A 23,353-nucleotide genomic window follows, 5' to 3' on the forward strand; every position below is an offset into this window, starting at 1 on the left:
GCCAGCCTTGTCCAACCCCCCCATCCTGCAAAGGATGGCCCAGGATTGAGATTAAAATTGCATTTTCATGCCCAAAATCCCCAGTGCAGGGCAGGCAGCCTGTGCCCCAGACCCCCTGAACATCCACTGGCACTGCTGGGAAGCTGTTGAGGATTTAGGATTGAGGATTCCCATCCCAATCCAGGACCTTCTAACACAGCCCCTGCTGCAGCTACACAGACAACACCCAGTTATCAGCACAATTGCCCCCCCCAAAGCACCTGGGGAGGCCCCCAGCCCCCAAATTTCCATGTTTTGCCACTTCAGCTCCCTCCCTCCTCCCCATGTGCACGTCCTCAGGCAGATAAAAACAACCTTGCTGCTGCTTTTCCCGAGGTTTCTTCTTTCCCCACCACAGGAAAACACAAAACACCTGAAAAATAAGCACTGTGCCCCCCCTGCTGCTCCTCCTGGGGGAACTCACTGGAAAGGAAACTGTGGGAATTCCCCCTGTACCAACCCAGGGACACCTCCCACTGGCCCAGGTTCCCCAAGTCTTCACCTAAACCTCTCACCTTCCAGTTCCCAGCCATTCCTCCTTGCCCTCTCATCATCCACCCACACAAAAAGTCCCTCTCCCTCTGGTTTTCAACCTCCTTCAAGGATGGGAAGGGACCTGACTGAGGTTTCCCTGGAACCTTCTGAGCATCCATCCCAGCTTTGGGGAAATCTTCAAGCAGAGACTGACAGAGCTGGTTTATACACAACGAATTTACTGATCTTTTCCATGGAATTCACTCCCTGTCACAGCCCTTGGGCCCCTCTCTCCCAGAAAATGCACATGAGAGCAGGACTCACCCACGGGACAAACCTCCCAGGCATGGGGAGAGTCCTCCAACACAACCTGCTTCCCACAGAGACACAGATCCAGCTGGGACAAAACTTCCTTGGGGTGGGAAAAGGGGCAGAACCACCTTGGGGTCTCTCTGGGGCAGATTCCAGCTCCAGGAGAGCCAAGAGGTGCCCCCCGTGCCTGCTGTGCTCCCAGCCTGAGCCACCCATGGAAGCAGCTCCAGCTCCAAACCCACCTTTCCAAAGGGACCTGGCTGATATTTGCCAGAAAATCCCCCAGACCTGCACAAAACGTGCAGCATGTGAGGGTGGGTGGGCTGGGAGAGCTTCTGGCACTGTGGAGGGGGTCAAAGAGCCAGAAAATGCTGGGGGATCCTGGGATCAACCCCTAAAATACTGGGGTGAGCTCTGGGATCAACCTCCCAAAATCATGGCAGGGTCATGGGATCAGCCCCCAGAAAATGCTGCAGTGAGCTCTGGGATCAGCCCCCAAAATGCTGGGGTGGATCCTGAGTTCAGCCCCCTCAGTCCTGGGGTCAGCCCCCCAGACTGTGGGTGGATCATGGGATCAGCCCCCCAAAATGCTGGGGTGGATCCCGAGGGCCAGCAGGAGAGGCTGAGGGGCCCTGGTCTCTCTGCCCACCCCAGAGGTGCCCCTGAGCCCAGAGGGAAGGGGGGGGGGGCTGGGGCTGCTCGTGCCGGGAAGGGGAAAAAGAGCAAGTGGGCCAAAAGTGTCGGGTTTGCCTTTAAAATGCATGGGGGAGGCAACTGCCAAACACATCCATCTGACAGCGGATCCAGCCATGGAAAACCCTTCTCAAATTCCCTGGGCTGGCTTCCCACCGCCCAGGACTCCTGCCAGGATGCTGTGCTTCAAACAGAGCCCCTTTTCCATGCCCCGCTCCGGCCACTTTCCGACCTGCCACCGGCTCCTCCAGCTTTGCACACTCAGCGTGTGCTTTTCCCCGGCACGTGGGACGTGGTGCAGCCTTCAATCTGGGCTCCATTTAAACAGAAAGCCATATCCACACCTGTCTGGGCAGTGGTGGCTCGGCCAGGAAGCCCCAGGCTGAGCAGGGATGGAAAATGATTCAGGGGCTCAACTGGGATGCCAGCCAGGAGACTCCACACTGCCCACCCCACCCCTCCTGCTGCTCCTCCCTGTGTCCATCAGCACCTCTCCCTGAAGGGGACAGTATTTAACACTCTGGGAACCTCCTCAGGTGCATCCACAGCTTGTGAGGTCCACAGAGCCCAAACACTGCCAGGTTGGGAACATCTCCCACCTGGACCTCGGGGCTTGGTTTTAACCCAATAATTGGTCCCAGTTTATCCCTCTGGTCCCTTGTGCTTTATCCATTGGCACTGGAAGCAGAGAGGAGTTTTGCAGGAGAATGCACAGGGGGTTGCCATCACACTCAGCCCATGGTGGGAGCCCCACTCTCCCTGGGGTTGGAGGATGGGGGGGTGGCTTTGGGGGACGGTGACAGAACAGAGCCACCCACACATGGAGGTTTCTCACCTCAGCCCAGCTGGATTCCAAAGGGTTTTTATGATCACCTTGGATTTTCCCCCTCATCACTCATTTAAACCTCTCCTAGCAGGCTTTAGGCTCAGAGCTGCCCTGGGATCCCACAGGTTCATCTTCTTCCAGCAGAGCCACTCCAGCTTCTCCTCCCACCCCATCCGATGCTCCTCCCTCTGCTTTCCCACCAAAAAAAATCTGAATGGGCAGAAAATAAGGAAGCTGGAATAGGCACAATATAAATATTTGTGTTTATACACACAGATCACAGAAATCACTGAATGCTTTGGGCTGGAAGGGATCTTAAAGCTCATCTTATTCCACCCCCCCTCCATGGGCAGGGACACCTCCCACTAGCCCAGGTTGCTCCAAGCCCTGCCCAACCTGGCCTGGAACACTCAAACCCACAATATTTCTTCTTTATCTCCCCAGAACACACCAACACCAGGATCTAAACATCTCTGACTGTCTTGCCTTGCTGCAGCCTGTGACGTGGGGGCTGCTTCCTCTCCCTCCTCCTCTCCCAAGCGATTCCCATCCATCCCATCCTATCAAATTGGCAGCTCCAGCTCTGCTGGCTCCAAACAGGAGCTGTGTAAACAGCAAACCACAAGAAGGGGCTGGATTGAAGTGGCTGGTGTTGAGAGGCTCCCTCTTGCTTGCTTTTTCTCCCTGCTCCTTGCTGGAGAAAACAGCAGCTTCCTGCTGGAGGGAGAAGGTGATGGATGCCAGGAGAGAAATTCGGGTCCCTCCACTCCCAGTGAGTGTGGAGGAGCCCCAGCCTGGCCCTGATCCAGCCTAACCAAGCTGGGCTTGTCCCCCAAACCCACCCTTCCCCCTCGCCAGGGGTCACTGCTGCCAGTCCTGGTGCTCACCTGGGGACTGGGCACACTGGGAACCTCAGCTCCCACCCTCCATCTCCCGTGCCCTTGGAAGTGATTTTGCACCGGCAGGAGCTGCCATGGCTCCGATTCCCTTCACATGTCGGCTCTCGTTGCATTTTCATTTGTGCACCACATTCAATTCATACTTGCAGTGAGTAGAAGTGGCTCCAAGTCCCCTCCTATTTCCCTGAGCAGAACGGGACCTTGTCCAGGGCTAATGGGAACCAGATGATGGCAGAGGGACGAGCAGGAGAGGCAGTGAGAGGGAGATGGTTCTTGCTGACACTGTCTTTAAGTGGAAACATCTTGCTTTCAAGTCGGAGGGCTTGGGCTGTCAGTGAGGTCCAGAGCCAGGTCCTACCAAGTATTGTTATTCCAGATGAACCTTCATCAAAGGGGGTGAAAATCTGTCCCTGGGCTTCTCTATAAATTATCTGCCACGAAATCCAAACATGAGCCTCCGTATAATTCGCAGCTGCAGCAGCTCTGGGATAACCCAGGAGTGCCCAGGCCGGGAGGAGGATCCACGCTGTGTTTGTGGCTCTGCAATTTCTGTGCTCAGCTCTGGCCACCCCACTGCAGCAGGGCAGGGCCAGGAGGCTCTGAGGGTGGCACCGGCCTGGATGGGCCCAGGGAGCAGCTCAGGGGGTCTGTCCTTAGGAATGAAGTTCTGCCAAGGGAGGAGACCCCACATCCTTCATTTCAGAGGGAACAATGGCACTGAGGAGGAGCAGGGCCTGGAGGACTGGAAAGAGCTGTTCCACCTGCCTCTGGCTGCAGCCTCGGGGCCACCACCCCTGATGGCAGCTCTGGGACCACCCTGTCCACACTGGCACCACCATGTCCAATGGCAGCACTGGGATCACCCATCTGAAGGAAAAACATCGGGATAACCACACCCAGTGTCAGCACTGGGATCACCACAGGAGGCAACAGTGGGGCCACCACCTCTGGCAGCACTGGGACCACCTCAGCTGGTGGCAGCGTGGCCATGGCCCGTCCCTCCAGCCCTGTGGGGCTAACACAGCCCAGCCAGCCCCACTCACGGAGCATTCCCACCTCCCACCATCCAGCAAACCCCTGGAGCAGCAGATCTGGTGCCTGAGCTGCACCCCCAGAGCCAACCATCGTGGCCTTTGGAGCAATGCCTTGGCCAGCAGCTTGGATGGAGCACCCCAGACCCATGTGGTGACACGGCAGTCACGGGTCACAGCAGGGCCTCGTTGTTGCTCTCCACAGTGCTGCTCTCCACGAGCCCAGCCAGGCTCTTTCCAAGAGTTCCAGCAAGTGAAGGGTTAAACTGGTGTAACCAGCTCAGCCTGGGTAGCTCGGGAAGCCAAGTGGTGAGTAAGGGGCTGATGAAGCCTCTGCAGCTCTGACTGGGGATGGGTTGGGCCATGTGAAGTCTCTCCAGCTTGGATTCGGGATGGATTGGGCAATCTCTTTCCCAGGAGCATTCCTTGTGCTGGGGCCGTGGATCTGCAGCTCTCCATGTGCCCCCAGCCTCCTGGACACGGACCCCACGGGCTCTGCTCTTCCCACAGCCCCTGCCAGCCCGGCAGGGTCCACTGTTCCCCATGACTCGCTTTAATTCCTCGCGTCCACCCGGGCAGCAGCTCCTTCCTCCCGCTCGGCAGCGCCGGGGAATGGGACACGGACAACAGAGGCGTGGGATGAGGGCGGAGGGAAACACAGCCCTTGTCCGCGCGTGGGCTCTGGATGCTGCGAGGTGGGAGGTGGAGGGGGCACAGGGGACCCCCAGCCCGGGTTTGGAAGGGGTTTGGTTCTTAAACCCGGCCCAGATTCCTGAGCACCCCCCTGCCCGTGTCCCGCAGGAGCTGTGCTCATCCCAAGGGATCCACGCTGCCACGCGTGTCCCCCGGGACCCCGCTGCCCTCCATCGTGTCCCCGCGCCATCCCCTGCAGCCGAGGGAGCTCGCAGGCCCGGGAGCTTCCCACTCGCAAGGATTTACGCTCAATTGTACCCCGGCAGAGCCGGGAGAGGGAGCCCGAGCCACCCCCAGCGCGCTCCCGGCGCCCGCCGGGCCCCACGCCCTCCGTGGATGCTCCGCTCCCACCCTGACCCGCTCTCACCATCTCCCGGGACATTCCAGAGGGAATCCCGGCTCCCTCCAGCCAGGGCTCTGCTCCGCATCCCCCCGTGCAGGGAACGGGGCTGCGCGGATCCAGTCCCGCTGGAGTATTCCCGTCAGCCACCCCACAGGCATCCTCCTGCGCCGTGGCAGACACATTCCAGAGAGCCGGGGGACCACTCCACCCTCTCCATGGATGCGGGAATGCTGCTGATCGAGCTGATGGAGACGCAGGAATATCTGGTGCTGGTGGGGATGCAGGATCTGCGGTGCTGATGGATTTGCAGGGATGTCTGGTGCCGATGGAGAGGCAGCTCCAGCTGGAAGAGGCCAGAACGCAGGACATGGATCCTGCACCGTGCCAGCAGATTTTAACTCCTTTAACCCTTTGCTGGTGCTGAGCACCTCCCTTTCCTGGGAGCTGCAGGAGGATCCTGGGAACACAACCCCAGTAAAGCCCCATCTGAGCCCCCTTGGAGGGCAAATCCAGTCTGGGGCTTGAGTGGGGTCCCAACAAACCTTCAGAGCCAAACCCCAGTCACAAACCCCTGGGATCTGTCACTGCCTTAGTTTGGATCCAAATCATAATAAACTCCTGCCCAGTCTGCCCCAAACTGGGGGATTTGGAGTTGCTGTGCTGCACTGGTGCAACAAGGTGAGCTGTTATCCTGGCCATGGCACAGGAATTCCCTCAGGACAGGGAATTGCCCCACACTTGGCAGGGCCACTGTGCAGCTTCCCCATCACTCCCAAATCTCACCAGATTCCCCAGCATCCCACTGCTGCCTGGCAAGGGCTGGCTGGGGGCTACACAGGCTCCCACTGCTTTCCCTGCTCCCCAGAGGGGATCCCAGCCCCTTTCCCAACATTTCTGATCTCCCCCCAGCAGCATTTGGGGCTTGGGGGGCGCTGGGATTTACCACACTATGGAAAATCCGGATCCCTCCATCAGCAGGAGTAGAGCCTGAGAGCCCCTCCCCAGCCTTTCCCTTCCCGCCCTACCTCCTCCAGCTGTCCCAGTTCACAGCTCCAAGCGAGTTGTTTCCATCAGTTAATTGGTGCTAATTAATTCCAGCAGCTCCAGACAGTGCAGGAGGCTCAGTGGGATCCAGGCTCTGACTCTTCACCCCACGAGCCACGGCAGCCGGGACACGGCGGCTCCTCCAAGGCTTTGGAGCAACCTGGATTCTCCTCCTCTGGCTCCTCTGGGCCTCAGTGTGCCCTGTCTCAGTCACCTCCCCAGCTCTGTTTCATTTTAAGCATCACCTCTGTCCACACTGATCCTCCTGCTCTCTCCACCAGCTCCCGGGAAATGGGGTTTTGTTGGGAAAAGGTCACCGCTGGGTGCTTCGGGATTTAGAGGTGGCTTCTCCTGCTGGCTGATGTCATTAGCCCTCCGTTAATTGCATTAACCTTTCTCACAGTCTCCAGCCCAGCTCACATGGTTTAGCTTTAAAAATAGTGGATTTTTAGGAGAATATCAGTGAGCAGAGGGTTTTACAGCTCCCTCATCGTCAGCCCCACTGTGGTTTTACTGGGAGGCTCAGCGCTGGAATAAAACTAATCTTTCATCATCAGAGTCTTGGCTGCATAATCTCCTTATAAAAAAGGAAATCCTTTGTTTATTGGCAGGGCTTTTCTTTAAGGGGAATTGGAAATGCATTTGGTGTTGACCTCGAGGCTTTTTAATTCAGCAATGATAAAATAAGTAAGTTGGTGCAACGTCCAGCCTAATGGCTGGATGATTCTGGGCCTGGGCTGCATCCTGCTGCTTTCATTCCCAGGTAACCAGGAGACAAGGAGCTAGAGTGCTATTTTTTTTCTAAGTATTTATTCTCTCAATCTCCAAGAATGAAGATCTTTAAATAGGTGGGAAAATTCCTGGTCTGTGGCTGGTGTGAGGATGTGCAAAGTGATACAGGCCAGGGATGCTCTGGTGTCTCCTGGTACCCTGCACTACTCATTTTATTAAATTAGGTTCCTGGATTTATTTTGAGTCAGGACCATCAGGAGGGTGATTTTTCTCAGTGCTGGAAGAGGAAGGGGGATAAAAATACGCAGATTTTTTTCTCACAGCAGTGACTTTGTGGCAGCTGTTCAGGCCCGGACTGTGGAGGTACCTGAGCTCACGGGGGAACATCAGAGCCCTGAGTAACCCTGAGTGCCACCTCCAGTCTGGGCCACCCTGCACTGGCCTGGAAAATGGAGCTGACAGCTCTGGGACACGGCAGACACAGCTCTGGGACACAGCACCGGGCTCTGGTGTTGTCACTTGTCACCATCTATAACAGGAGGGGAAAAAGAAATGATTTTATATGTGAAGGTAAACAAGGACACGGGTGGATGGTTCTGGATGCTACAGGACCCTGGAATACACGTGGAATATACAAATATACATGGAATAGGAAAATGTACATGGAATAGATAACTATACATGGAATAAATAAATGTACATGGAATAGATAAAGGTACATGGCAGAGATAAACATATGTGGGTTATATAAATATATATGGAACATATTCCCCATCCCTGGAAGTGTCCAAGGCCAGGCTGGAGCAACCTGGGCTAGTGGAAGGTGTCCGTGCCAGTGGCAGGGGGTGGGAACGAGATGATCTTTAATGTCCCTTCCCGCCCGAGCCATTCCATGATTTCCTGCCCCTCCGGGATGCCCGGCCGGGGGGTGGTGGCCAGCGAGGCGCGGGCCCTGCAGTTCATCCCCGGCACCCAAAAAGCCGCTGCCCCGCCCTGTGCCATGTGCCGGTGCCCCTGCAGAGCTGCGCCGCAGCCCGGCGCCCAGAAACCCGCATTTACTTCATCGCTGGGGAGCCGGGAGCGCTTCACCCTCCCCGTGCGTTCCTCCTGGGGACCCCGGTGGCTGCTGCGCTGCGGGACGCGCTGCGGGACGCGCTGAGCTCGGGCCGTCCTGCCCTCCGTGCATCCCCGCATCCCTCTGCGCTGGGCGCAGGTGCCCCGGGCCGGGGGATTTGGGGCCGGCAAAGGGTTAAAGCGGCCGTTCTCCCCCCCCGGACCCCCCCTCGTGGGCCGTCCCCCCTCCCCGCGGGAGGCGGCTCCGGTGACATCACCGCCCCGCCGCGCCGACACCGGCCGGGCGCGGACTGCGCTGCGCTCCGCGCTCGGTGCGGGGAACACCCCGGCCCGGCCTCCTCCTCCTGCTCGCCCTCCTCCTCATCCTGCTCCTCATCCCTCTCCTCCCCTGGCTGTTATTTTTCCCCGCTCCGCGCATCCCGCGCCCCCCCTCCCCGCGCCCGCGGAGCGCTCGCCCCTCCGCGCCACCCGCATGACTGTCACCAAGGTAAGGACACCGACCTGCCCCCCCTCCGCCCCCCGCGCCCCGCAAGGTGCCGACCGGGGGCTGCGGAGCGAGCGGGGCCCGCCCGACCTCTTCCCCTTCCCCCTCCCCGGCCCGAGCGTCCTGCTTTTTATTTCTCTGGTTTAATGGATTTTATTGTCCCCTCGCCCCTCCCGCTCCAGCGGCCGCTCCAGCCCCGCAGCTCTGCTGCAGTTTTAACCCTTGGAGAGGGCGGCCGGCCGGGCCGAGCACCCCCCCGGGGGCTGAGCACCCACCCTGCTGCCGGTCCGAGCATCCCCCGGGGGCTGAGGCATCCCCCAGCCCGAGCATCCCCCAAATTGAGCATCCCCCCCAGACTGAGCAACCCCGCGGGCCGAGCATCCCCCGTGAGCCGGACATCCCCCCAAACCGAGCATCCCCCACCCGGCCCGGGCATCCCCCGAGGGTCGAGCACCCCCTCGGAGGTCGAGCACCGCCCCCCCCGGGCCGAGCATCCCCCGGGGGGACCCCGCTCTAAGCCGCTTTCCGCTCGGCAGATGCTGCCCAGACCTCTACAGGTGGCTGCCGGCTTGGCTGGGAGAGGGGGGGGGAACCTCGGGAATGGTGCTGGGGGGGATTAAGGAGCGAGACGGGGGGGTTCAGGGTGGAAGAGGGTCGGTGGCGGCTGAGCGGGCTCACCCCGAGCAGAGCAGAGGGGCTGGGGGGACGTGGAGCCCCCCAAAGCCGCGCTCTGGCTGCGGGCTCAGCCCCGCGGCTCTCCCGGATTCCTGCGGCGCAGGGAGGGCTGTGCTTGCCGAGGACTGGTGCCCGTTCCTCCCCATCCCCACGAGCCCTCGAGGCCGGGAGTCGAGTTCATCCCCTCCCACTCCCCATCCAGCAGCAGGTCCAGGTTGTGGCCCAGAGCACCCAAAATCCTGCTGGATTCGGGGTGACATGACAGAGTCTGGAGGGAAAGGGGCCACCTGCATCCTGTGGGAGCCCTGGGACCGTGGGAGCAGAGCTGGTCCTGCCTGTCCCACACCCACGGCCTTGCCCTGTGTCCCTGAGGTGTTCCATGCTCCAGCAGGGCACTGGGAGCTGTGCTTGCCCCCCAAAACCACTGCTCTGCTGGCAGGAGGGGACCTGCAGCAGGGAATGTTGGGAATGTCCAAAATACCCCAGTGAAAATGAGGAGAAATCCCTCTCTCCCATCTTTTTCCTTGGCAAATAACTTGTGTTTTGCCCCCTCAGCTCTTTCTGGGCTCTCACCAGAGCTGGCCTTTGTGGTTGGGTATTTTCCTGCCCCTGCCAGACCCACCAACTTCCCTGCTCCAGGAAAAGTGTGTTTCCAGCAATTCTGGGTGCTGAGAGAGGGGCTGATGGGCAGAGCTCAAACTGGGTTTAAAACCAACTGCAACTAGGAGGAAAGAGCCACAAAGCCCCCGTGCAGGGCCACAGTTGGAAGCCAGGCTGGTGAATTTGTAGAGCTCATTAACAGGTTTGTTCTGGGTGTGAACAGATTTATTCGGAGCTGCCTTGGGAAAAGGCTGCAGGGCTACCGGGGAAGCACCTGCAGGAGGAGGGGGAAGGACCCTGCTGGTAATTTTCAAGGAATGGAGGTGCAAAAATAGGAAGTCCTGTGATGAAAGCACATCATTTGCTTTCATCAGATCAATGTAAAGCTCTAACACACCCTATGGATTTTATCTCCTGCAATGTGGACTGAAAGCCCCAGAGTAGGTTCCTGACCTGGCAGAGCATCAGTGCCAGGATCTTTCCAGCCACATTGGGGCCCAAACCCCAGCCCCAGAGGTGGGGAACATGTCCTTCAGTCACTTCCCTGTGGCCCAGGCTGGTGTGGAGAGGAAAAACAAAGTGGCACAAGCACGTGAGGGAGAGGAGATGCTTTTCCTGGGGGTTGGGGCTGTCAGGAGTCTGTGCGAGGTGGGGGTTCAGGGAAGGGTCTGGTGATCCAAAGCTGGGGGGCATGGTGGGATTTGGAGCCTGGGAATTGCCTGGATTTTCCCAGGGGGGAGCCCCAGGGGACCTGGGGAGTCTCCATCCTGCCCAGTCTGACAAAACCAGTAAAGGCCAGAGCTCCCAGTGCTGTCAGGGACTGTTGGGGGTGTTCCTGCAGCAGCTTCCCACGCAGTGCTGGAAACAGCAGCCCTGGCCAGGCTTTTCCAGGCTTTGTAAATATTCCTCAGTCATCCTGAGAGGAAAATCCATTTGAAAACAGGGTGCAGGGGCCTAAAGCCAGGCAGAGCCTTCCTGAGGCATCAGGGCTGCAAGGAGCTTTTCCTGGGATGTGGGGGGATGTGGAAAGGCAAGGAGGGGGCTGGAATATCTGCTGTCAGCATGTGAAACGAGCTGGTTCCATCCCTGTCCCAAGCCACCCCCTTCCCTCCCACGGGAAGGAGCCCAAGCAGCCGCAGCACATCCCAGATCCCAGCTTTTTGGAGGAGTTTGGAACCCGGGAGAGTTTGGGGAGGTTATAAATAGGCTGGAGATGGAGCAGCTGAAATGCAGGCAGAGCCCACGCTCTGGGAGCTGCCCAAATTCTGCCTCCCTGGCCTGGCATGGATGCCATGGCATGGCCACTCCAGCTCTGCCTGGCAAAGCCTCCAGCTGGGAAGGTGCTGCTGGAATCAGGGACAGCTCCATCCCCTGATCCTGCAAGAGCCTGGGGTCAGGTTTGGTCTCTGTGCTTTGGAAACTGCAACCCAGCCCAATTCCAGGAGTTCCTCCATGGCTGGGGGGGTCAGGGGGTAATTCCTCACCCTGGAAAACTCTGCTGTGCCCTGGGGAGCAGGGGGAGCAGGGAGCCAGGCTGAGAGGGAAGAGGGATGAGGGTCATGGGATGGACAACAGAAGGAGCAGGAGGAAGGACATTCACCTGCCAGCAAAGTGGTAACGGGGTGGCTGGGGATGCCCAGTGGGAGTCGTGTGGTCAGGGAAGGGCTGGGCAAATTTACCCTCAGCTCAGGGTGTGTTTTGGCAAGGCAGAAATCCGTGGTGCTCCCAGCTCCCACCCACTGCCAGGGGCTGCTTCCAAAGCCCCCTGGGGGCTTTGGAAGCAGCCCCTGGCAGTGGGTGGGCTTTTGGAAGCACCGGGACATTCCTGGTGGGAAATCACGATGTCCTCTGGCACCTTGGGAAGGGCAGGTTTAGAGTGGCCGAGGCAGATGCTGACCCATGGAAAAGCTGATGGTGGTTCAATCAGTCAGATATTGATTGCAGGCACTGGGCTGTGTCATCAGGGGAAAAGGGCTTTGCAGAAATCAGATTGGGCAGCGTGGACTGGCTGGAGTTCCAGGGAAATAACGGGTCAAGTCTTCTACAAAGTGAATTTCATGGAGCACTGTGTGTGCTCTGATGTTTGGGAACCAACTCCAAACACCTTCAGGGCCTAAAGGGGCTCCAGGAGAGCTGGAGAGGGACTGGGGACAAGGGATGGAGGGATAGGACACAGGGAATGGCTTCCCACTGCCAGAGGGCAGGGATAGATGGGATATTGGGAAGGAATTCCTGGCTGGGAGGGTGGGCAGGCCCTGGCACAGGTTGCCCAGAGAAGCTGTGGCTGTCCCTGGATCCCTGGAAGTGTCCAAGGCCAGGTTGGATGGGACTTGGAGCAACCTGGGCTGGTTGCTCTGTGTGACAATGGGCAGGTGCTCTTCCCAGTGGGAGAGGGAGAAGTTTTCTGCCTCCTTAGGCCTTGAAATCCATGTATTTTTAGTTGGGATTCAGTGACGTGGCAGCTGGAAAAGCCCCACTGGTTTGGGCTGCCCAGGCAGAGATTGACCATAAAGAAATAATAATGGTGTAAAACAGAAGTGATTGTGCAAAATCAAGTGATTGTGTAAAATGGAAGTGATTGTATAAAATCAAGTGACTGTGCCCTTGGGATGGGCTGGGGGCAGGTGTGCAGGGCTGGGGGCTCCTCTGGAGGAGCTGCTTTGCAGCCCCTGTGCTGGCTGCAGGTCCTGGTGCCACAGCTGGGCAGAGCCAGGGAGGTGCTGTCGCTTCCCAGCTGGATGGGGATGGAACAAACCGGTCAGTGGTGGGTTGTTCACGGAGCACAGAACAAGCCCCCTTGTCTCCAGCAGGGTGATCTCCAGCTCTGGTGGGGTTGCTGGGGGTTGGGATGAGGATAAGGGGCTGCTTTGAGTCTGAAAATGGCAGCTCCCCGTTTCAAGGAATATTCCTCATCAAAGGCAACTTGTCCGGCCCAGGGCTCTTTAATGAGTTTTAATTGGGATTCAAAGCAGCATTAATGGGGTGTGTTAATGGGGCCTGGCTGTGGCCAGCAGGCCCTGTAATTCATCCCCTGCAAGGAGGGGTCACCCCCGCCCCCCCTGCTCCTTTTCATGGCAATTTTATCAGATGATGAATAGTCCAATTCATTCCCAGCTCGCTGAGAGCTCCCAATCCCAGATTCCTGCCTCTGAGTCAGTGATAATTACCCAAACGTGGCAGGATGGAGCCAGCTGCTCTGTCCCCCCCAAATCTGGGAATCCCTGGCCGGGAGGGGAGCGGTGCCAAGCTCAGCTCCCAGAAATCCCGCGCTCCTTTGTTCCTGGCAGAGCTGCTGGCAGCGCCAGGGTTGGGCTGAGGAGCTCCAGCCTCCAGCTGGGAAAAGCTCTGGGAGCAAAACTGCCCGGGAGAGGCTGTGCCAGAGCTGCCAAGGTGGGGTTTGAGCTGCAGAGAGCGAGGCATTTGGGATAAACCCACCAGCTCTGAGCCCACAGTGGGGTCCTGCTGTGGATCCCGTGTGGTGGGAACCATGGAATCCTGGAGCAGGGAGGGGGACAACCACCCCCCTGCACCAACAATGGGAATTTCCAGCCTGTTCCATGCCCATGGAAAGCACAGCCCAGGAAGCTCAGCCCTGGGCTGGGAGGTCTGTCTGTCTGCAAGGCACTGGCTGGGTGCCAATCTCATCCCCCATCATCCCAACGGGAGTCAGACCTGGATTTTCCCCTCTCAGGGTGGTGGTTTCTTCCACCTGCTGTGCAAATCCCTCCAACAAGCTGTTGGGCCTTGTGGAAAATCCTCTCCCACCTCCTGCACGGGAGGGTTGGGAATAGCTGTGCTCCAGCCCAGAATCCCTGTGGTGCTGCCAGGGGAGCTGTGGGGCTGTGATGGGGATGTGCCCGTGGGTGTGTCTGGGACAGGGGATCACTGCCACAGAGTTCCTGCTGTTTTGGGAATGGGAATGACATAAAGGACTGATGGCCCATCCCTGGAAGTGTCCAAAGCCAGGTTGGATGGGACTTGGAGCAACCTGGGCTGGTGGAAGGTGTCCCTGCCCATGGACATGGCTGAGCTTTAAGGTCCCTTCCAACCCAAACCGTTCTGGGATTCTGGCATTCCCGGGAGTTTGGGTGCTGGAGCTGTTGGCAAAGCCTGATCCATCACTGATTCCTGGGTGAGGGTCCCTGTGCAGCCATGGCCAGCCCAGCCCTTCTCCCTGGAGCATCCCTGCTGTCCCCCAGGACAATGGCTGCTCTCAATTCCCGGAGAATAAGTGACCTCTGTGCCGGGCACGGGCCCAGCTCCGGCTGCCCTCGGTGCCTGGGGGCTCCAGAGGGATGGGGCCACATCCTGCCCCTCTGTGCCAGCTGTGCTGCCATGATCCCATGGCTGTGCCTGCTGCCAGCTCCCAGAGCCTCTGGAGGCTGGGAATGACGGAGGGGGGTGAGCAGGAGCTAATCCTAATCCCACCAGGAGCGTTATCCCTGGCACTGGTGGCTGCACCCCACCCTGCTGACCCCGAGGATCAGGGTTTGCCCCTGCTGGGGCTTGGGGCAGGTGGCAGAGGTGCTGCTGTAACCAGAGGGTCTCCCTTTCTTCCAGGCTCGAGGAGCACCCACTATTCCCTGAGCTCCACGTCCATCCCGGGGTGTCCGGAGCACCCGCCCAGCCCGCGGAGCAGAGCAGGGCAGGTGAGAGCCCCACCCCGAGGGATCCCGGGGGCTGGAGAGGGATGGGAACGGCCCAGGGATGTGGTGCCGTGCCCAGGGTGGGGGTCTGCCATCCACAGCCCCTCTCCCAGGAATCCCTCTCTCAAAAATCCCAGATTTCTCTGGCAGCACGGCCAGGAGAGCGCTTGTTATCAGGAGCGGTGCAGCAGCTGCCACGGCTCTCCTCCTCCCAAAATTTGACCTTGTATCCCAAAAATCCCTCTGTTCATCAGATCCACGGAATACTCAGTCCCTGTGGAAATGCTGAGTCCTTTAAGCAAATGATGAAAAAGCAGGAATAATCTACAGGAACGTTGACCACGGCCGAGCATCCCGTGCGGGCCCAGCCTGTGGGACGCTGGCTCTGGCCCTTCCCAAGGAATCACAGCTCCACCTTGGATCTCTCCAACCTCTGGCAAAGAGAGCTGCCTGTGCTGCCCTCCTATGAAGTGCAAAAAACCCCAATTCCAGAGCTGAAACACAAGGAAAAACAGGGAAAAGGTCAGATTTGAGGCACATCCCGGGGCGGGGGGGGGTGACATCGCGGCCGCTCCCGCTCCAGCTCCCGGTGCTCTTTGTGCCGGAATAACAAGGCTCCATTGGGTTTCTATGGATGTTTCCCTTCTCCCAGGAGCTGGAGCACAAGGCAGGGCTTGTCCTGGCTCTGGCTCCCTGGAGGGCACGGGGTGGGCTGGCAGAGGCGGGGGTCAGTGCCTCCCTCATCCCGACCCAGCCGTCCTGTGACCTTCACCCACCCCGGCTCTGGCCGGGAAACGGGGTCCTGGAGCCCGGAATATTTGCTGGAGAATGTTTGTTTTGCTTCTTCTGCTATTTGTTTCTTTTTTGGTCTTTTCTCTTCGCTTCATCTCTCTTGGAAGAGTTTTACCTCCAGCTGGGATGAGCTTCCAAAACACCCTGGTGGTTTTTGGGAGCTGTCCAGGAGTGATGGGCTGGGATGGGAAAGGAGCTTCCTGTGGGATGCCCTCCCCTGCTCTGTGGAGCACCCCAGGGTGCTCATTCCCAGGAACATTTTGAGTGTTTTGGGTGGAAAACAGCGAGTGAGGGAGAGCTGTTCCCTCAAGGACTCAAAGCCCTGCTTGTTACCCTGTTTGCCAGGATAAATAAGGTTCTGTGGTTCGTGTCCCGTGCAAAAGCTGGGGCGTGGAAGGGTTTATTTTTCAAGCTATCCCAAAAGGAACAATGGGAGTACTCCCAGCAGGCTTTATCTCCCAATTTTTTTACCCTCACTCACCCAGCATCTCCCCAAGGAATTTCTTCCCCCCTTTCTCCTCATGACCTCCAGCCCTTTCTTACCCCACATGAGGCTTTTCCCCTCTTCACAGCTAAAAAGCAGATGATTTTCGGATTGATGGCATTCTCCCACTGGAGGTGTTCTCTTGGAATACAAACAGCCCCGTTCATTCTGCTCCAAACTGCCGGATCCTGGCTGGAAAAACCCGTTGGAGCCCAGGATGTGTGATGGGATATGAAATAACTCTCATGGATGAGCCTCTGGCTCGGTCACACACTTGTGTCAACACTGGAAAAGAGACTTTTCCCCCTCTCAGGCTTCCCTAAAACCCCCTCAAGTTGAGAAAAAGCACATAAGGTTTTTTTTCCCTCAAGGAAACATTATTCCAAGAAGCTGGAGGAGGGTGAAATGCTGTGGCCAGTGACCCAGGGCAGCTCCAGGGGCCAGAAACGCTTTGTGCTCCATCAGGATGTTTCCTCTGGCTTCCCCAGGGTGGGAAGGAGCTGGGAAACAGAGTGGGAGGAAAACTGTGCTTGTTTACAGGGTTTATTGATGAGAATGAGATTTGAGTTTCTTCTCAGCACACAGACCCACGAGAGGTTTGATTTGCCTCCCCCAGAAGGTTCTCCTGGAGGGAAAAATGGTCCAGAATGGGGCTCTGTGAGTGCCAGGACTGGTTTTTGCATCATTCCAGGCGGTCCATGGTGTCTGTGGGACATGGGAAGTGCCTGGGAAGCAGCCCCGTGGTCGAGGGGAGATGGGGAGGAGACATCTGGCCTCGCTTGGTACCTTTTTCCCACTGCCCTGGGAAGAAGAGAGACCCTTCCCAGGCCGTCAGGGGTCTCTAGAAAGGAGAAATCCTTGAAAAGTTGAACTCCAGGGAAATCCCAGTGACTTTCTTCCGGGCTGGAACAAACTCAGCTGGCAGAAACAGCTTCAGAAACATTCATCTGTCCTTTGTGCTTTGTTCTGACCGTGCTAATGGGATTAATCCTGAAGATCTGCAAAGCCAACTGCTCTTCCCAAGCTGTCCCTGCATCTCCTCCTTGTCTGTGCACTAAGGACCAGTGGCTTTCCCAAAGTGAAGGGGGCCTGCCAACAATCCCACCTCGGGGCTCCCCGTGCTGGGGGATGGAGGGGCTGGGAATGGGACAGTGCTTTGTAGGAACAGCCTCCTTTCTTGAGGCCCCTCTCAGTGCCTTTATTCCGGTGTTTATTGGAGCCTGAAGGTGTTTCCTGTGGTGGGTGCAGAGTTGGAGCCGCTCCCTCTGCTGCTCCAGCTGTTTGTGCCATCAGCCAGCCGCATCCATATGGAGGAAACCAGGAAAACAGGAGTTTTGCTGTGGGATTTGGGTCTCCAGAGAGGCCCTCCCCTGCTCTGAGGGCTGTGGGTGTGTGGGGATGGTGGGAATGGGGTCTGTCATCAGTGGTGTGAACAGGCACGAGCCCCGGGACAGGCACCCCAGCACCTCATCCGTGGGAAAATGGGAAAAGGGAGCTGGAGTGGGGGAGATGGGAGCAGGAAAACCCTCTCCCTGCATGGCTGAGTCACCTCTCCCCTCCCCGAGGGAACAGGGGGCTGCTGGCACCTCCTCCTGCCTTGTGTGGCATCATCTGGCAGGGACAGCCAAGGGCACAGTGCCCCAGGGCCAGTAAAGCCAAAATGATGCAGTTGCTTCAGCAGCTTTGAGGGTTTGGAGGTCAAACCCATGGCAGCACCAGGAAAAGAAGCTTCTTCCCAAGCAGGACATTTTTTTTTCTGGGGGGGAGCAGAGCTGTCTCCATCCCCATCCTCTGAGCTTCTGTGCTCTGGTGGTGGTGGGAGCTGGAGGAGCTCTGGGAGCTGGAGGAGTTCTGGGAGATGGAGGAGTTCTGGGAGATGGAGGAGCTCTGGGAGCTGGAGGAGTTCTGGGAGCTGGAGGAGTTCTGGGAGCTGGAGGAGTTCTGGGAGATGGAGGAGTTCTGGGAGATGGAGGAGCTCTGGGAGATGGAGGAGGTCTGGGATATGGGTGAAGTTTGAGGGCTGGATGAGGTCTGGGAGCTGGAGGAGGGCCCAACACCACTGATGTTATCTTGGAGCATAACTCAGAGCCATCCAAACCACAGTGGCTGCAGGGAGCCCTAATGGGGAGCTTTATCCCTCATTGTCCACGCCCTTATCTGCAGGGGGATGGGCAGGTTTTGTCTCAAAAATACCCATATTTTTAGTGGTCAGCGTCTAATCCTGAACTGACCCTGTGTGCAACTAAGAAAATCCTTGTTCCCCCAGTCCCTGTGACCTTCTCAGGCCGCCAGGACACGGTCTGGGGGCTCTGATCCCCATCCCTGAGTGCTGCAGCACGTTGTCAGCCCATGTGGGTGTGTGGGCTCTGCCTGACACCCCTTCCTGCCCCTGGGAACACCTGAACAATCCCTGTCCATCAGCCCGTGCCCGATTTCACACAAACCACCGTTTCTCAAAGGTCAGGTCGAGGCTTCTTGGGGAGAAACACAAATTCCAGAATAGAAAGCTTTGCAAACGCTCCAGCTGAGGAGTTTTCTCCATGGCAGCGCACAAAGGAGCTGACTCACAGCAAACCCGCGTGAGGGAGAGGTGCTGTTTGACACCTCGGGCTGCTCCCGGGGGTGCTGGGCAGGTTAACGAGCAGTTAATTGTGTGTGAGTCAGGTAATGGGCCTGGGACGTAAATACTTCCATTGCCGGTGCTCTCAGGAGCAGAAAAGACTTCCTGGAATCCCAGAGTGGTTTGGGTGGAAGGGACCTTAAATATTATCCCTTTCCAACCCCTTGCCACGGGCAGGGACAACCTTCCACTGTCCCAGGCGGCTCCAAGTTCATCCATCCTGGACTTGGACACTTCCAGGGATCCAGAGGCAGCCACAGCTTCTCTGGGCAACCTGTGCCAGGGCCTGCCCACCCTCCCAGCCAGGAATTCCTTCCCGATCTCCCACCTGACGCCGCCCTGTTAATTTAAAGCGGCTGTTGGTGTGGATCACTCTGTTCTCTAGAAGAAGGTCGGCGGCGATGCGCGATCACCCCAAACGGGGAGGAGGAGCTGGCTCGGGGGCTCAGCCTCGTGCTCGGCTCCTGCAGGAATTCCCCCGGGAACATCCCGGTGTGGGACGGCTCCTGCCCCGCGGGAGGAGCAGGAAAGGGTTTGTGTGTTTTCTCTCGGCCTGCCGGGGTGGTGAATTGAATGTTTTTGCTTTCCCTCTCTGCACAGAGCTCTTGTCGAGTCAATGAGGGACCTGCACAAGTCTAACGTGCTGGGGAGCAAGCACGGCAGCCTGGTGAGTGTCCGCGCTGGGCATCTTAATGAGCCTGGGACAGACGGAGCCTTAGGAACGGCAGGACGAGCGAGCCAGGGCTGGCCCTGCTCTCCCAGTCGCTTGGCACAAAGAGAACCCACTAATTTACCCCTCTCGGCTCGGTCTGGAGGCTGGCTCGGGCTTTACACCCGGCTCGGGGCGCGGTGCCCACGGGTGATGCTCTCGGCGTGGAAACCAAGGACCCCATGGGCCGAAGTGTTCGATCTTCGGGAGCCTCGTTAGCGTGAAAGCCATTAATGGGAACAAAAGCCGTTTTCAAGGTTGAATTGAGAAGCATCAGAGCATTAGAGAGCTGGGGAGATTAAAATCAGCATTTGTTTGGCTCTAATCTAATGTGCATGGAACAATAAGCATTTGATGACTAATTTTGGCAGTGCTGGCTCTCTTATCAAAATATAGCTGTTTCGTTTCGAGCTTGGCTTTAGGGGCTGGATTCCAGCGGCAGAAATCCCACATCCCTGCTCAGCCCACTGGGCACGGCTGAGCACACCCCCTGTGTCCAGGGCAGCCTGGGCACGACATGTCTGGGCTGCTGCTGTTTGGGGTGATGCGGTGGTGGGTGATGCTGTTTGGGGTGATGCAGTGGTGGGTGATGCTGTTTGGGGTGATGCAGTAGTGGATGATGCTGTTTTGGAGTGATCCCATTTTGGGGTGATGCTGTTTGGGGTGATGCGGTGGTGGTGGATGCTGTTTTGGGGTGATCCCATTTTGGGGTGATGCTGTTTTGAGGTGATGCCGTCCTGTCCTGCCTCAGGCTCTGCCAGCTCCTGCTCCTGCTTTTCCCCCTCAGAGGGAAAAAACTCTCAGCTTTGTGGCCGGGCTGTGGCTTTGCAGGGGCTCCCTGATTGCAGGGCCAGCGTTTTGCTCTTTGCCAGCACGGGTTTAGGCTCTGGACACGGCCCTGCTCATCCCAGCCCAGGCTCAGCCTCTGGCTTGCCCTAAAAATCCATGGCCAGTATTTACCACGTCCCTTGGGAAGGGGTTTAATCCATGAGGCTCCTAAACCCGGGGTAGAGCTGTGCCCACCTCGCAGGGACTTTGGGACGGTGGCTCTGCCCTGGAGTGTGGAGCGTGTTCAGGGTCGGGGCACAGCAGCGAGGCTGGGGGTGAGTTTTTCCTCTAAAATAAGCCCTGATGAGCTATTTTAGCGTTTTCTTCCCTGCTCTCTGCACGAGGGAGCTGAGGGTGTCCCTGGGCAAGGGCAGAGGGACCGGGCAGCCCCTGCTCCCTCCCAGTGAATCCATCTCCGGAAAAACAGCTCTTGTTTTTCGCCGGGTCGTTAAACACTTCGTTGCCTTAATGACCAATTGATACTTGAAATGTCAAACTGGAGCACTGCTGACCTTTCTGATGGAAAATAACTTCTCCCCGGCGGCTGCCAGGGATGGGCAGGGGCTCCAGAGGGAGGGAAAACAACCCCTAGCACAGGGGGGTGGGAAGGGGGCACAGGGGCAGAAAGGGGGGTGGGTTTCAGCTGTCTTTGCTTTTCTTCGCACAAAACCGTGCCTTGAGTTTCTCTGCAAAGCCCCAGATGGGGAATGTTTGTCAGAACCTCGGTCCGTGCCAGGAGGGAGGCAAGAAAAAAAAAAAAAAAGGGAATAACGTGATTTTGGAAAGGCTCTGTCTCCTGGAGAGCCTCCTGAAAGGCCCAGATTTTCGAGGCGAAATAATGAGTGTTGGATTTCCTTTTCCCAATGCATTTTTTTCATGCAAATACCTTTTTTTTTTTTTCTGGTCAACCATAACCATGGGCAGAGCACAAAGTCAGACAAGTCACAATGCAGGAGCTCTGGGTTCCCACTACAAACCCCTCCCAGGCCACGGGATGTGGGATGTGCCCTCGTGGCAACCCCTAAAGAGCTGCTGGAGGTGCCACCCCCCCTGTCACACTGCTGGGGGAGGGCACAGAGCCGAGGAGAAAGGGCTGGGGAGGGGGGGGATTTGATTTTCACCCCTCCAAATGCCTGTTGGCTGCAGGTGAAAGCAGAAATTAATTTCTCTGAAAGCTCTGATGGTTGAGGCAGATTAATCGGGGCTATATATAGGCCGTGCAGATTTTGGGGGGGATTACACAGCCTGCTGGGCTGGGGCACTGCCCATTCCTGTGCCCGGAGCTCCCTGCACGGGCTCTCCCTCCCTCCTGCTGTTGCCAAGGCTCCCGATGCTTGAAAAGATGCTTTTAAAAAACCAACACATTGAGACAAGAGCCGGGCCCTGCTGCTGCTGGTCAGCAAAGCTGGAGCTGCCAACAGCTCAGAAAGCCTCCAAAGAGGGGCTGAGTGTTTGCTGCTGGGCTCCTTTTCTCTTTTTTTGCCAGGCAGATGGAAGTGCTGTTCCCAGGGGATGAGGGCAGAGCTCTCCCTGGGGGATCTGTGTGTGTGCTGGGCTCAGATCCCTGTGGGGCTGGGGGTGGCTTCCAGTCCCACATCCTGGAAAAAACCCCGCAGGATCAGAAGGGTTTTGATTGTATTTCCAATGAGATTGATCCTCCAGCTGTAAAACCAGGCCTGGCCCCACCTCTTTAAGGCTTTATTCCCCCCCTGCCAGAGGCAGGAGCAGCTCTGCCCTCCCTGCTGCCTCAGGGATGTTCTGCTCCTCATCCTGCCCTGCTGACACCTCCATTTCTTGCTCCTGTGCCATCCCTGTGGGGTGTGATGGAATCTTGCAGCTCCTGGGATAGATGGGGAAAAGAGGGAAGTCAGCTCTTCCCAACCTGCACACACAGGAGCTTCCCCTGGGGGAGGAAAATCCTTTCCCTGCTCCGAGCTGTGGCTGCTCCTCCCTGTCACTGCCTTCATCCAGCCCTTTTCCACTCGGGAAATCTCTGGATAACCACCCTCCATCGCTCCTGGCCATCCTCTCCCACCTCTGCTTTCCCAGAGGAGCAGGGACAGAGTCAGATACAAAGGAATTCTGCAGAGCCAGGACATGGAGCTCCTTGCCTGGCACAGGAGGGCTTTTCCCACCTCCAGGGCTGTGTGTTCTCCTCTGGGTTTGAGGATCAGCCCGGGAATGATCCCTGGCACTGCACCTTTCTCCTTCCACACCGGATTTTTGCTGCAGGAAGGATGGCCGTGCCCCGGCCCGGGCACAGATCTCCTTTCCCCGATTGTGAAACCTCAAAGAGCTGCTTTGTTCCTTTGTTTGCAGAGGAGGAGCGGGGTGGCAGCGCTGCCTGGCCCTGCCCTCCCCTGCCTGGGCTCCCCCTGCCCCTCCCCAGGGATGCTGGAGCAGCAGGGAAGGAGGGAACAGGGAAGGGATGCTCTGCCCTGCCCCATATTCTCGCTCAGGGCTTCCCAGCCTGTCTGTTTTCTGCTCAAGCTCCTGTTACCAAAGAGTTTTCCACCTTCCAGCCTGGGATTTCGGGGCACTCTCTCCCCCTGAGGCGCTTAAACAAGACAAACATTGCAAGGAGCCTCAAAACACCAGAAAAGTCCTGGGTTGCTCCTCAAAACACCAGAAAAGTCCTGGGTTGCTCCTCGTTCCGTGCGGTTGGTGCTGATGGGGAAGGTCCTGGCTGGGGATGGGATGGATTTTTCTGCCTCCCTTCGAGGCCTTTGTAATAGTCCCATTTTTTCCTGTGAGTTCTGCTCAACCCAAACCGAGGGAGGAGTTGGGTAATGAGAGGAAAGAGCCGAGTCCAAGAATAATGCAGAGCTTGAAGGAACCTTGGAAACGGTGGCTGATCCTGGAGATGGATGGAAATGACTCTGAGAAATCAATAATCCCTTTTTTTTTTTTTTTTTCATGCCTCTGAGTCACTGGGAGCGAGGGGATGGAGGAATAAAAACGCCCCATTAACGTCAGCAGAATGCAGGGAATGACTCAAAAAGTGAGATCCATAAAAATTATGTGTTGTGGGAGTGCAAATGCTCTGGATGTGCTTCCAGAAGTGCTGGATGGGGCACAGAGAGCAGGGTTAGGAGCTGGGATTTCCATCCAAGCCAGGGCTCCAGGGGTGTCTGTGGCTCCCTGGAAGTGCACCAGGGCAGGCAGCACCCAGGGTTGAGTTTAGCAGGATTGGTTTTTATCTTCCAGAATCCTCTGTCTTCCCAAATTGCTTCCTGGTGGTGGGTGGGTGGGGGTTCAAAGAATCCCTGAATTCCCCCCCCACCAGTTTCTTTCATCCCTTTCTCTCTTCCAGAACAGTATAAAGGATGTTCAGGGAGGGAAAATAACTTGCAGT

At 57.4% G+C, this 23,353-nt stretch overlaps 2 protein-coding genes across 9 annotated transcripts in view; one reads left to right on the forward strand and one right to left on the reverse strand.

Moving 5' to 3' along the window:
* Positions 1–8,244, reverse strand: part of ITGA11 (integrin subunit alpha 11) — a 63,109-nt gene extending 54,865 nt beyond the window's left edge. Inside the window, exons 1-3 of one of the 8 annotated variants that reach the window (XM_050309506.1) lie at positions 8,146–8,244; positions 6,336–7,615; positions 3,232–5,653 (exon numbers count right to left, since the gene is read on the reverse strand). The gene's annotated coding sequence lies outside the window, so the exon portion shown is untranslated. Of the gene's footprint in view, positions 1–3,231; positions 5,785–6,335; positions 7,983–8,145 lie in introns of those variants that run through there. The other 7 variants (XM_050309511.1, XM_050309509.1, XM_050309508.1 and 4 more) reach the window with 7 other exon arrangements.
* A 175-nt stretch (positions 8,245–8,419) lies between these two features.
* CORO2B (coronin 2B) overlaps positions 8,420–23,353 on the forward strand; it is a 36,066-nt gene continuing 21,132 nt past the window's right edge. Inside the window, 1 exon segment of the mRNA XM_050309543.1 lies at positions 8,420–8,647. Coding sequence (XP_050165500.1) covers positions 8,633–8,647 — 15 coding nt within the window. The 5' untranslated portion in view covers positions 8,420–8,632.

This window comes from Myiozetetes cayanensis, unplaced genomic scaffold (assembly GCF_022539395.1).
Source record: "Myiozetetes cayanensis isolate MyiCay16 unplaced genomic scaffold, myiCay2020 scf14, whole genome shotgun sequence".
Taxonomy (NCBI): domain Eukaryota; kingdom Metazoa; phylum Chordata; class Aves; order Passeriformes; family Tyrannidae; genus Myiozetetes; species Myiozetetes cayanensis.